The 13,578-nt window shown below is 39.8% G+C and overlaps 1 protein-coding gene across 1 annotated transcript in view; it reads right to left on the minus strand.

Moving 5' to 3' along the window:
* Positions 1-759: 759 nt before the first annotated feature.
* The window catches only part of cacnb2b (calcium channel, voltage-dependent, beta 2b), a gene marked incomplete at both ends in the record, with an annotated part of 32,708 nt that continues 19,889 nt past the window's right edge, over positions 760-13,578 (minus strand). Inside the window, 12 exons of the mRNA XM_083927916.1 lie at positions 760-1,500; positions 2,080-2,253; positions 3,027-3,122; positions 3,458-3,609; positions 5,592-5,701; positions 5,808-5,866; positions 6,015-6,095; positions 6,360-6,385; positions 6,487-6,545; positions 8,196-8,335; positions 9,041-9,163; positions 11,925-11,990. Coding sequence (XP_083784042.1) covers positions 760-1,500; positions 2,080-2,253; positions 3,027-3,122; positions 3,458-3,609; positions 5,592-5,701; positions 5,808-5,866; positions 6,015-6,095; positions 6,360-6,385; positions 6,487-6,545; positions 8,196-8,335; positions 9,041-9,163; positions 11,925-11,990 — 1,827 coding nt within the window. The remainder of the gene's footprint in view (positions 1,501-2,079; positions 2,254-3,026; positions 3,123-3,457; positions 3,610-5,591; positions 5,702-5,807; positions 5,867-6,014; positions 6,096-6,359; positions 6,386-6,486; positions 6,546-8,195; positions 8,336-9,040; positions 9,164-11,924; positions 11,991-13,578) is intronic.

The following is a 13,578-nucleotide window of genomic DNA, read 5'->3' on the forward strand; positions in this document are numbered from 1 at the left end:
GCCTCTTGGATGAGAGGTGAAACGTCTTCCTAGACAAATAACCAAGTCCAGTGGCTTTTGACTGAAATTGCTTTGAGGATGTTTTAGAGAAGTGTTGAGGGAAACACCTGTCAGTAAAATGCAATGCATTTCAAAAGCTTCATAAATGACATCCTCTAGAATTATCATAAACTAGGGTGTACCCCGCCTCATGCCCGATGTCAGCTGGGATCGGCTCCAGCCCCTCCGCGACACCGATAGGAACAAGCGGTTGAAGATGAGTGTGAGTGAGTGTGTTAAATCAACACCTCTCTAAAACAGTTTCAATAAAAACTGAATATTATAACCTTCATGACGGTGTGATTTATTGCAGGACCTTCGTATTAGACTGCATTTGTTGAAGCAAACCAGCAACTCAGTGCAATTATTCAAGAAAAGTAACTTGTTATCTTGAGATAATGGATAAAATCAAATGATTACCACCTCGACTGTTGCTGCATGAACACACTGTTGCATTTATCTTGATGAATGTTTGTGTAACAATACACACACATAGTCATGTGAAAATAAGACAAAGACCGAGTGATAATAGTTATAACAAAAAAGAAATAAGGACGTGTGTGTGTGTGTGTGGGTGGCAAAGGGTAAAAAATAAAAATGTCAAACAACGTGAGGAGAAACATTTCTACAAAGTTGACACTCTCTATGTCGTCAATTAGTGCATCACAACTGGGGCATTATAAAAAACCATGCACCAACCCACAGAAGAAACAACAGTCACTAGTGTATATAGGAATCTCTGTGCCATTGTCTTGCATCTCTGTCTCTATCTCTACCTCTATCTCTGTCTCTATCTCTATCTCTTTCCCTGTCCTTGTGTCTTTCCCTGTCTCTATCTCTGTCTCTGTCCCTGTCTCTGCCGTGGTAGTGGTGGTAGTTGTGATGATTTTGCGCAGGATAGTGATCTGTGTGGTGTGTCCGTGGTGGAATATGCTGGTGATGCCTGTGCTGACGGTTGCGTTCATTGTGCTCCTGCTCATAGTCTTCCCCTACATGGGGTTGGCTGTTCCCACGGTGGTGGTGATGGTGTTGTTGTTGTTGTTGGTGTTGATGATGGTGGTTGTTGCTGTTATGATGGTGGTGGTTATGGCCTCGGTGGTTATAGCGTGTCTCCTCCTCGTCCTCCTGCACCACATCCTCCACCTCCTCCTCCCTCTCCTCAGGCAGGTGCCTGCGGGGAAGTCTCTGGCTGTAATCCCTCCTCGACCGTACTTCCATACCGCCGGATGTTTGGTTGTGCTGAGTGTGGCTGTGATGCTCCATCCGGCGGTGGTGGTGGTGGTGATGGTGGGTGTGCTGGGTTCTCTTTGGTTCAGTCCTCAGGAGCCGCTCTTCCTCCTCTCTTCGGCCCTCCTCAGCCCTCTGCTCCTGTGCTGTGGTTGAAGGTTGCTCCGGGTCTAGATGGTCCTCCCGGGAACCCTTCCTCTTGGGGGCAGCTGGCTTCTTGTTTTTCTGCCCTTCCTGGGACAGGAAAATGCAACATAATGTCACATACACGCACATGAAGAACATGCATATGTAGACAGCTTGCTCCACCAAAAAAAATATACTATCCAGGCCTATACGTCTCCACCTACCTACTTGTAGTAGCAAGTCCAAATGCACAAACACAGCTGCTGTTAGGGAGACAGCTGACTCTCAAGAGTCTAAATCACAACAGAGGCAATTTGATTTCTAGCTAACTTCTAAAGGAAGCACTACTGTAACTGTTCACTACCACTGCAGTGAGAATTTGAAGGGATCTCACTCACCAGAGGTACCCTTTCTCATTTCTTCAACTTTCCAGAGAAGAATGAAGAGAAATGAAATGAAAATGTTGGATGAATAAATGGATACAAATACAAATGCAGTACTCTGTGTAATTCTTCTGTTTTTCTGTTAACATTCCCTCTGAACTCACTTCAACAAAGGTTTTTTTTTTACATTCAGCAGACTGTACAGACGAGATGAGCGGGATGAGATGTACATGATATTACATCCTGTAACTTTATTCTTCACATAGTTGTTTCCCATAGCCTATATGTGTTGCAGGTCATGTACCGGTATTGCTGTAGGACTGATGGGCAGTGTATTCCCGGCCAGCTGGGCCACCAGTGCGTTGGCAGGCTCCATCTCTGGTGGATGAGTGGCTCTCCAGTAAGACTCCAGATAATCAGCAATGTGCTCACAGGCATCAGTTAGCTGGTTCTCATCTAAGATGACGTCATACATTTCCTACAGGAAAATGAGAATAAGTAAAAGAGAAACAATAGGAAACAAAGGTCTAGCCTGTAGATGAGACAGTAGTTTAAAGTATAATCTGTGACACCACTGATAATGTGGCTGAAGAGTGGGTGAGCTTTGGAAATAACCCTCTTGTGGTTAGACACAAGAGACATGAAGAAATAAGGTCATCTCAAAAAAAGACGACCATGTGAACAATGACGTGAGCATTCAGTACAGAGAAAAATGTGGAGAATTTGACTGTGTAGTCTACAACAGAAATATGCAAAATACAGAGGCTATGCATGGGCACCAAAAACAAAATCTCTCAAATGTTTAAGTGATGTTTTCATATTCAGCCTGTTAGCTGTTTAATTATGTTTTTCTGTGATTTTTATTTCCCAACATGTAGGCCTAAGTAGTAGTAAAATTCAAACACATCTAAAAAGACTGGATTCAGCAAAAAAATAAATTCCCATCAAACTGTTAAACCCACCAAATTCCTAGAAATAAATGCGAGGACATGACCTCACAGTCGTCAATGGTAGACACAAGCCTATAAAAGTCAAGGGGCCAATAGTTTTGAGCAAACTCAGTACTGTTTTCTTCCAATTTCTCATCAGTTGTTTACAAATCCAACTACAGAGACAAAGCCAACACCTGAAATAGCTTACATTATAACATGACACGATGACAATCCATCTATTCATTCATCTATTCAAGATAAAAATGTACTAATATACCACTGCACCCATTCCCCACAGGGGCCACTAGATGGCACTCACCGGCGGGCATTGGGCGAGCTTGTCTGCTGCCACCAGCTGAACATTAAGATGCTTGGTCTGTGACTTCCCTCGAGTCTTGATCAGTCTCGTCAACACCTACAGTAAAGTGAAGGGGGGAGGGGAAAAAGGAGCATACAAAGAAAGAGAAAAGGTTATGGTGGCTATTAGCATTTAAACTTTATTTGTCCCCTAAGGGCAATTGGTAATTGGAAAAGTAATAAGAAAAAAATACATGATGACTATACTGCTTCCCCTACATAAAAGCATGACCAGCATAGCTATATCAAATCATCCAGCAGCAACAACATAATGTATGACCAGCATGACGTTACAATCAAAATACGCCAACAAAATCAGAGATCGACATGAGCATCAATCTAGAAGTAGACCTAAAAATACTCCTCATGGGGGGACTATTTCCTTACACTTACCTTTGGCGAGGAGATCTTGACATAGACAAGGATCGGTGCCAGGGAGGTCTTGGCCACCTGGAGCGGGTGGTTGATTGTGTCTGCATCCAGAACCACCAGCTGCAGGCTGCGGGCGAGCTCAAAGATACGCTCCACCTCCCCCTGGATCTGAGCTGCAAAAGCAGAGAGGCAATGAAAGCATGTCTTTGACACCTGAGATCCAAGAAATCCATCAGTTGCACATTTACTTGTTAACATTTAACTCGTGAATTTACAGTAGATATGTTCCCATCACTGACAAAGCATTGTAATTTCACAATTGTTTTGTTTCTTTGAAGCATATTATGACGCTGTGTTTCATTTTGAAGGATCTCATATCAACACTGCCAGAGCTGCTATGTGACCCCCCCCCCCCCCCCCCATGTATCTTATGTAATCAAGATGCAGAAATGAGGATACATTATGAAATCTTTTATTTTTTGAAGGTATGACCCGCCAAACCAGAGCTAAGGTCAGAAATAAATGATCAAGTTATATGTTGAGATTAAGTTTCATTTACATGTAAAGATGTTCTGATACCATTTTTAACTGAAATTAAGTATCGGCCGATACCGAGTACTGATCCAATAACAGTGTATATATATTATAATATATATACTTACATACTGTAATAACATACAGTTGATAAGCAACTTTAAAGTGTACTTCTTTCTGGGCTAAATTACGAAGTATGGGCGGTGCATAGACTAGGTTAATACAGTAAGAGATGTATTTATTTCTATTTTTTCCTGGGTTACTAATCCACCAGGATGTGTTACACTGTTTGGAGGAGTCGTTTAAAGTTTAGCCACTAGAGGGAGAGCAGGAAAGCAGGAACGCATGGAGGAAGCAGAGGCTGTTTTAAAGCAGTTGCAGTACTTACACATATTCTACCATACCAAACACAACTGTCTGCCCACTAAAACAAATGAACAGCAGAGAAAACACCTGCTTGTTCCGGTGCTAGTGCATATTTACACAGTGAACTGTGGCTGTCGGTGAGGATGAGGTAATGAAAGGAAGGTGGAGCATTCAAACAGACAGACATGGACTACCAGTGCTTTCAGTCATACATACCGGCAGCATCTGGGATGAGAGAGCAATGAGAAAGACAAGAGTAGAGAAAAACCAAGTAAATCCCCCTTCTGTTTGATACCCAAGCTATATTTTTGACCAAGGGGGGATTTAGCCTAGTCTGCTGCACATGTCACTGGGGCAAAGACAGCGATTGCACAGTAATTATCCAGTAAACGTATTACCCTTCAATCCAAGGGCCTGTTTATGTCTCAGATTTCAACCTGTTTTCACTCTTCTGCTTAAATTGATATTTTACTTTATTTCCTTTCTTGCCAGAATTACATTTAAAAGGTTGATGCCACCCTGATATCAGTACGCTAATTACGAAGCTACAGCTAGCAGCTGATTATCTTAGCTGAGCATATAGATATTGGAAACATCTAGCCTGGATTAAACAAAGATGTAACCTCTGAGCTTTAGGTGGCTTTTTAAAGAGCCAGGCTAATTGTTTTTCCCTGTTTTCAGTTTTTGTAAGCTAAGCTAACCGGCTGCAACTTTATATTTTGCATACAAACATGAGCGGTATCGGCTCATGGTATTGCTCATCTAATTCTCGGCAAGAAAGCAAATTAGTGCCTCTCCCAAAATGTTGAACTTTTCCTTTTATCATCTTCACTGGGTGCATATAGGGATCTATTTCATTACCATGTCGTTGAATAAAGGATCATCTTTGCAGCGTATATACAAACAATCTTGTGAACACGTGATGAGCAGAGTTTTACGAGAGATTAAAAAAAAAAGTCTGATACATTAATTTCAGACCTGGGCGAGATAGAATTAGTTGCTTGTTTTAACCTAATTATGATTGCAAATGGGTGAGGTGTGCCACCCGAGATAGCACAACAAGTGCCAGAAAACTAGGGCAATTACAAGAAGTGATTTAAGAAGTCAATTTGGTATACGCTTCCGTTACGGATACTATCAAAATTGGCCTGATGAGGTAAAATCCTACCACCTTGTTCTCCTAACAGATAATAATGGTGCCAAAGATAATTTGCTACGACTACTGGCTCCAGGTTGGGATGATAAAGCTGTGTACCTAAATTGGAGCGGGTGTTGGACCGGTCCATTAAGGCCTTTTTGCCCGGGTTGTTGAGGATGGACCGTTTAGCCAGAGAGATGTCTGCTGTGACCCGTGTAATAGTAATTCTGGAGAGGAAACAGGGAATCAGAGGTTGTTACACAGTTGTGATTTTTATTATGTTTTATTTTAACACGAAAACGTACGACACTGAAGAATTGAATCAGAACTTACCTGCCTTCAAATCGATGTTTTAAAAAGTCAAAGAGTGCTTTTTGCATCATATCTGTAACCTAGAATTACACAGGAAACATGGACTTTATATAGTAGTCCCCTCTATTCAAGTTCAAAACAAATTACCAATATGTATTTACAATGCTAGATTAGGTGTTTCAGCTTTACATCATCTCTAAGATTAAAGAGTGTGTGGGGCAAACTCACCTCTAAGCCCTTCAGTGATGGTCCCATTAGAACCACAGGACGCATAGTAGGCACTACATCATACATAGCCACCTGCTCCCCCTGGTTCCCACAAAGAAAGGCAAGTTTAATTCAGTGTATCCAGCTGATGCAACATTTAGAGTGAAAAGTGATAAAACATGAGTTTCTTGCTTATTGTTCTCTAAAGCTCTCTATAATAATAGAAAAGGTCCATCACATGTTTCCATAGACTGATGAGGAAAACACGTGTGTTGTACTTGCAAGGCTAATATACTATAATATATATATATACATGCATAATGGAAAAACAATAGGTTGAAAGAAGAACAAACTCGGGTCCCTTACCGGTTTCTTTTTAACCTGCTGATTGGCTGTTCATGCAGAAGGATACGAGAGGATTCTCATGTTAACTCAACACTCATCAAAAATAAACAGCAAAATAAACTTTTTTTACATAATTTAGCACACCGACCTTGTGATGGAGGAGTATATTTCTTTGCGTTCATATCTTGAGCTACTTGTGTTGCTTTGCTGGAATGAGAAAAAAGAGAATTAGCTCAGATCTTTCCCACTAAAGACAGAGACAAACAGGGCCTTCTTCTGGTCAGAGTCTCAGTGTTTCAGTTATGGTTAAAATACAGCACTATGCAATAAAAGAACATTACAGACTGTATATCTACTTATATAAGACACAGCTATTCAAAGCTTGAATGGTAAATCCCTTGAAGTGATTCAGCACACACAGCTGCCTGAAGCCAAATTTCCAAGATCCTCCAGATGAGTTTCTTTCAGCCAAACTGGGTCAAGTCAAAATCTTTCAGTCTGTAGCGGATCGTCCTGCATGTCAGGCTGATTAGAGTGAAAACAACCTAGTGACTCTCCTTCTTTGTAAACTATTTTTTTTCCTGCATTTTTCCAGTTATTTTTTTCTTTGAACGTCAATTTTATAGCATGATACAATGAATAGGAATGAATGGCTGTCTATGGAGCTTTGGAAAATGTGTATGAATGTGTATATTTAAAAATAATAATAATAATAATAATAATAGCAACACGAGTGATCAGTGCACCTGAGCACTTAAGTACATTGTATTTGTTAAGTACATAAGTTACATAACAAAAGTCAGTAAAAGTCAAACAATGTTGACTTTCGCTTTCACACGGCACGGGACACAAACTGCGTCTCCTGGGTGGAAGTTCCATGGTCCAGACCGCCTCCCTACCTGTGGACTTTGTCGCTCTTTATACCACGCCACCTGACCTCCCTCTTAGAGCCAGCCCTACACGTCCTGGCTCACGATGTAGCTCATACACAAATTAGATAGCATTACTTCTCATAAGTATGCAGTAAGTATGAACAGTGAATCACAAGTTGAACCTTAAACAATGGGAAATTTAAGTGGTATGGTAAATGGTATGGTAAATTACAGTTACAGTGGGGCGGCTCGGTTGGAAGTTTAGGTTGGAATCTGGCAAATATGTCCATGACTGTGTTATCACACAAGCTACCCTACCTTAACATTTAAAAAAGCCCCCAACAAAAAAAGACACTTGCCGCCGGGTCTAACATTCTCATTGGTTGTGTTAAATCATCTTTTAAAATTGACCTTTTTTTGGTTAATGTGCTAATGCAGGAGGATAATGTGGGGTATATTATACATTTTCTTGGGAACATGTAAAGGATAAAGGGTGTTGCATGTGCTACAGATTGTAAAGCCCCTTGAGGCATTTTTGTGATTTTTTGCTATATATAGATAAAACGGACTTGCCTTAACTCAGCCGCATTGTATTTGTTGGGTACTGTCGTACACTGGTGGGCATCATTTGTGGCCCTCAGCTCATTTTTGCCACAGTGCAGCCTTGCAGTTTGATCCAGCCATGCTTGCTTTCCTTTTCATCTTCAAAGCAATTCCTGGCGTGACCATTTTCCACTGAACGCACCTCTCTGCTCAAAATGTAGTTTGACTAATCTGTGGATGTTTTTAAGAGCATCAGCTGAATCACCTAGAATGTCATATAATCCCCTGTTTATCTCTTTGTTATGCTTTTGTTTGTATGTTTGCTGGACCAATGAAGATTATTGTTAGGATTATAAGTCAGAACAACACAGGTTGGGCTTGTGTGCTAGTTTAAGACTCTGTTGTATTGAAGCTATGGAAAAGAGAAACATGCTGTTCATACTTGGCTAAGGCCTTGGCAGCTTTCCTCGCCTGGACTTCTCTTCTGATGAGAATGGTTTCCAGATTGACTGGACTGGGGATGAAGCCCACCACACCATCCTCTTTCACCGGCCGTCCGATCCACCACTCATTGTTAAATTTCTAATATTAAAAAGAAACAAAATTTAAATTAAAGGGTAATTTTGGTATTTTTTAACCATATTTCCCTGTAGTTCTGTGTTATTGTTAGTCATTTGTCAACAGGCAACTGCACACCGACAACATATGTCAACTTAAAGTATTTGTTTTGGCCACTGAGGCTGTGATTGTTATTATAAATGTCTGACTACATTGTTGAACGATGGAGAAGTTCTCCTGCCGTGCTTTAGTGTGCAGCTACTGATGCAGGTCAGCACAGTAGCTTTAGCTTATAGCATTAGCCTACCTCCGCTCTGTCTGCAGTGTCTCAACTCTTTGTATGGCATGTTTCATTAAGAAAATGTGCTTTGGTAGGATGTCTTCTCCTCTTTGGCTGGCAGTAGTATCTGAAACTGATGCAGTGTATTTGGTACATTTTGGAAATTTGCAAAAAATTTATCATTATCTTTATTAAAAAATCATTTCAATAACACAAAGCTCTTGGGGTCTTGAATTCTGAACAAGATCTCAAAAAACAAGACTTCATCATCTTCCATAATACAGTCAGATAACAATCTGAGCCTGTCAGTGGCAAAAACATGCGTTTTTAGTGGACGTATATTGTAGGTGTGCAGGTGCCCTGTTTGATTACATGTAGCCGGTTTCCCAGCGGCCAGGTTGCAGCACTCACGCTCAATACTGGACCAATTGTGTGTCTTTGTTTCAAACCTCTTTGACATGGAGGAAGTCTCTGGCCTCAAAGGTGACGGCCTGGCCTGGTACGGGAACGTTGTCGTCGTCTGCTGGCGTGTAAGAGAAGTTGCAACGTACTGCGAATGCCACAGGCTTGTACTGGGGACACAGGACAGGTGTTCATATCAAAATGTTATTACTAATAGATGTCCCCATTTTCATCTCTACATTTTTAAACACAAAAAACATTTGTTTATAATGAAACACAATCAAAGACACATCATAATGAATCAAAATTTTTTTTCTCACAACCAGGAACTACTAATGTTGTATTGGAGAGCAGGAACTAATGTGAAATAAGGTCACAAATGACTTCCACACAGAAACATTAAACACTGTTATTTGCCCAAATGTGCTTTAGAAGGATAGGTGGGATTATTAAAGAGAGAATAAATGTGCCTGTGTGTGTGTGTGTGTGTGTGTGTGTGTGTGCGGCATGTATTGTATGTGGTTCCTCTATAAGTAAATGTACATCTTTTTATCTATTTAGCGTTGTGCTTTTCCCTACTGCCAAAACAGCTCCTCAGGTTACTATTAACAGCTTGTAAATTTGTAGCATTTGACCTTACAGTGGTCTATAAGGGAGATAACTGCTCATAGAATAATTACTGATACTGAACTCAGCACAGTAGTTAATCAGTTGTACAACTATTTTATTCGATTCATTTTTAATTATTTTTTTTGCATGGCTCATTATCACACTGTCATGGCTTAGTGGGGCACTTGAATAAAACAGAGCCATCATTAATTAATTAGTGACACCTGTTCTTTAATAGAAATGTCTGCTGTGAAAAGGGTGTCCTGCATCTTTCTCATTGCTTCCCAGTGTCAGTAGCTACTGTATCCTCCATTCTCATTGAATGCCTGTTGGTGGTGTAATCCAATCAGAGTCAAAAGTCAGTGGCGCGTAGATCAAGCTGCTATGCTAATTACTCCACTTAGGAAGGATGAGGCTGCGAGGTAGGACACGGGGTTAGCAGGGGACGGGCCGAGTGTGTTTGCTGCCGTAATTACAAAGCATCAGTGGGAACACATTTAATCCGTGGAGGGGAGACTTTAATTCAATATTCAATGGGACGTGCATAAGCAGGTGCTTCTTAAAAGGCAAAGAAGGCAGAAGGAAAGTTTGATATCAGATGGGATATTTGTGTAATGTGTAATTTGTGAAATGACCTTTTATAAGTGTTAGATAAACTGAAAAGTAATTTAAGAGATTTCGATACTTCAACTGGACTTACTCTCAAATTTTAGCAGAATTGGGAGATTTTTTCCTCTCTAAATGCACTTCACAAATAATGTCTGAGGTACAGAATGTGTTTTGTACTTCACATGACATATCAGTATTACATGTGGTGGCTTAGAGAGCACAATATATTGCTACTTAAAAATTCAAGCAAATTGACCGACTATTTCCTGCAGCGTACACTTCACGCAGTAATTTGCAACGTGTGCTGAGGTAAGATAGGAGATAGTTTGAGCTAATCTCTCTGACTCTCTTTCTTCATTCTTGGCACAACTCTTCGTGTGAACAACCAAGTGAAACACTATGACTGTCTTCCAGGAGAGGCTGCCTGAAAATGTGCTGTGTTGTCAACGTATTTTAATTTATATTGCTTTTGTTTCCTTATTGTCCTTGGCTTGTGTTTTAATTCATGTGCAAGTTTTTTTTTTTACTTTCTAAATGTATTTTCCATCATCATCATCAAACCATATACTCCAGAACTTTACACATCATTGCTGAAAAACAGATAAATCTGCACCTTTAGCAGGAAACTTCTGGATGCACTTGGTGTTGAAGGAGAAATAAATTACATTTAAGTCACAGCTCAAGTGGTTATATTTAAATTTGCTTTGTTGGTTTATGTAAATTCCTACTTCCGCTCCAAATAACTGTGTGAGCAGTTGCTGTTTATTTGCTATTTATTAATTTATTTAGCATAAAACCTGATTTCTGGCATGACTTCTTGTTTATGTGGATTCTTTTTCGCCAACGGAAAGAGCTCCACATGCCATGTACTGTAGCTGTATGAGGTGTTCATACTTTACTGGTTCCTAACCTGGGGCCAGGACCATCAAAGGGGTTACAAAATAAATCTGAGGGCATGACAAGCCTCTTACAGCCATTGTTTTACACCCTCCCAACATGAGAGAAACATTTTTGATTGGTCCATCGACGGCCAGGTCAGCTGGACACCTGAGTTGAAGCAGGGCCAAACGTTACTGCCAGAGCAAATGAAACGTGAAACTTGAAAGATTCATCTGATTTCCAGGTTACATTAAAGACCATTAAAATTAGGAATTGAGTAAGAGCAGAATAAATAAGTCAAAATAATAGTGAAGAAGTCTACATTTATAACCTTGTGTTGTGAGTGAACAAATGTGTTCTATGATATAAATAAATGTGTGTTGGAACAGTAGGAGTGTTCCCACACGTCACATGCACACTGGATTACAGATTATTGTCCTTGTTTATCATTATCGCTGATAAAGCAAAAACATCTGTCACATTTTAAGTAGGCCTGCTGCATTGGTGGTTAACTCTTGTTTCTTTCTGTGAAAATATATTATTTTGCTATAAAAGCCGTCGTCTAAAGACGGTCAGAACACATTTGAACTGAATCAGCAATAATCAATTATTCATTATCCTTCATATTTATCCTTCGCCAGACATCGAGCACATAAAGGGACAACGAGGATAAAGACCAAAATGACTAGTATTGCTCTGCTAATGTGTTGTTCGGATGTCTGTGTTTTCTGTCTGGGATGTGATCATGTCCTTGAGAGAAGCAGCTCTGAAAAATGTGTCTGTGAGGGCTGCGATGGGTCGTGATGATACCATGATGCAACCGGGAGAGCGTACCTTGGCCTTATCCAGCTGCACCTGGGCGTTTCTTTCCTCGACGACATCCGAGTCCTGACGCTCTCCCTGCAGGAGAGACAAATGACAATTTGTTTATTAAGTTTGCTGCATTGATTTGATCGTAAGATCAAGATCGTAAAATTAATTAAAATTCAAAACTATAATGGATTAAAAAAAGAAATGAAAGAACGAGACAGAAATATTGAGTACATAAAGACGTACTAACGAAATGCTTTCAAATCAAATCAGTATAAATCACTTAAGCGCACTAGTCTCATTGATCAAATGTGTCTGAGTGATTCAACCTGGGATTCAGAACGCTTGGAAATGAATTGATACGTTTTTAATTGACCTCAATGGGATTAAAGAGAGGCAGTGAGAAGGAGAAGAAGAAGAAGAAGAAGAAAAAGAAGAAGAAGAAGAAGAAGAAGAAGAAGAAGAAGAAGAAAAAGAAGAAGAAGAAGAAGAAGAAGAAGAAGAAGAAGAAGACATACTTCCCCTGAGGAAAGTCAATGTTTTAAGCCCATTTCAAAATATCAATAAATGATGATGATGGCTTTTCCTCATAATCTATGAAAACATAATAAAGATAAACATCAGAGAGCCATAAAGCATAAGAGTTTCTGCAGAAATGATTTAAAATAGGACTTTTTGCACCTCTATAACATTGTGGGACTTGTAAGACAGTAAAATGGTCAAAATCGATGCAGCAGAGATTAGAATATCTCAACCTTTGTCCAACATTTTGACCTGTCGTTCATAAAAGTTTAACTGTGGGATGCAAACACTGATTGAACACTTCCCTGTTAAGGCTTTAAACCTGATAACATTTCAAGACGTGCTTTTTCATTCACTGCTCCTCCCCACCGAACCCTCCTGCCTTCCATTGTCAGGAAGTGTTGCAGCAGATCCCTCCTGGGATGCCCAGGTTTATGTGCCATGTGTCACAGCGATTAGATTGTTCCCTCAAAGACATGGTAATTAATGCCCTCTGTGTCATAGCCAGGAGGAGGCACAGCCCTCTGCGCCAATCTGCCGCTCAAGATACACACTTGCATCCCAAAGTCACAAATCAGCTCTCTGGTTGTAGACGCTCCGCTCAGTCTGGTGCATTTTAACAACACAATGATCCGGAGTCCTTGGAGTGTGTCAAAGTCATTAATAGAGATATTCTGTGTAATGATAACATGAAACTTTGGTAAGGACCACGATATATTACACTATATGTCATTTATGTGTACAATCTCATGTTCACACTGTTATGTGTAACTTACTGTCATAATTAACCCGCCTCATTCTGAATAATATGTTTTAATTTATATGTTTAAACAATAAATAAATAATAAATGATATAAACATTCGTTTGGCGGAGAAACATATAAAGAATTTGATTCCAATGCATTATTAATTCATACTTGGGCAATAAATACATTTATTCTAGTGTAATAATGAAATATAGTGCAATAATAACATCTATACTAATGCAATAATCATACTTATGCTGGTGCAATTATATTATATTTATGTTTTTTTGTTTTTTTTACATATTATTGTAGACCTGTGTTGACAGATATGGATGTGGTTGTTTAATGTTTCCTGTGTTTGTCATTGCACTGATCGGGAGTAGCGCTTCTAATTTTGTTGTACAGTATTC

Source organism: Echiichthys vipera (genome assembly GCF_963691815.1).
Source record: "Echiichthys vipera genome assembly, chromosome: 15".
Classification (NCBI taxonomy): domain Eukaryota; kingdom Metazoa; phylum Chordata; class Actinopteri; order Perciformes; family Trachinidae; genus Echiichthys; species Echiichthys vipera.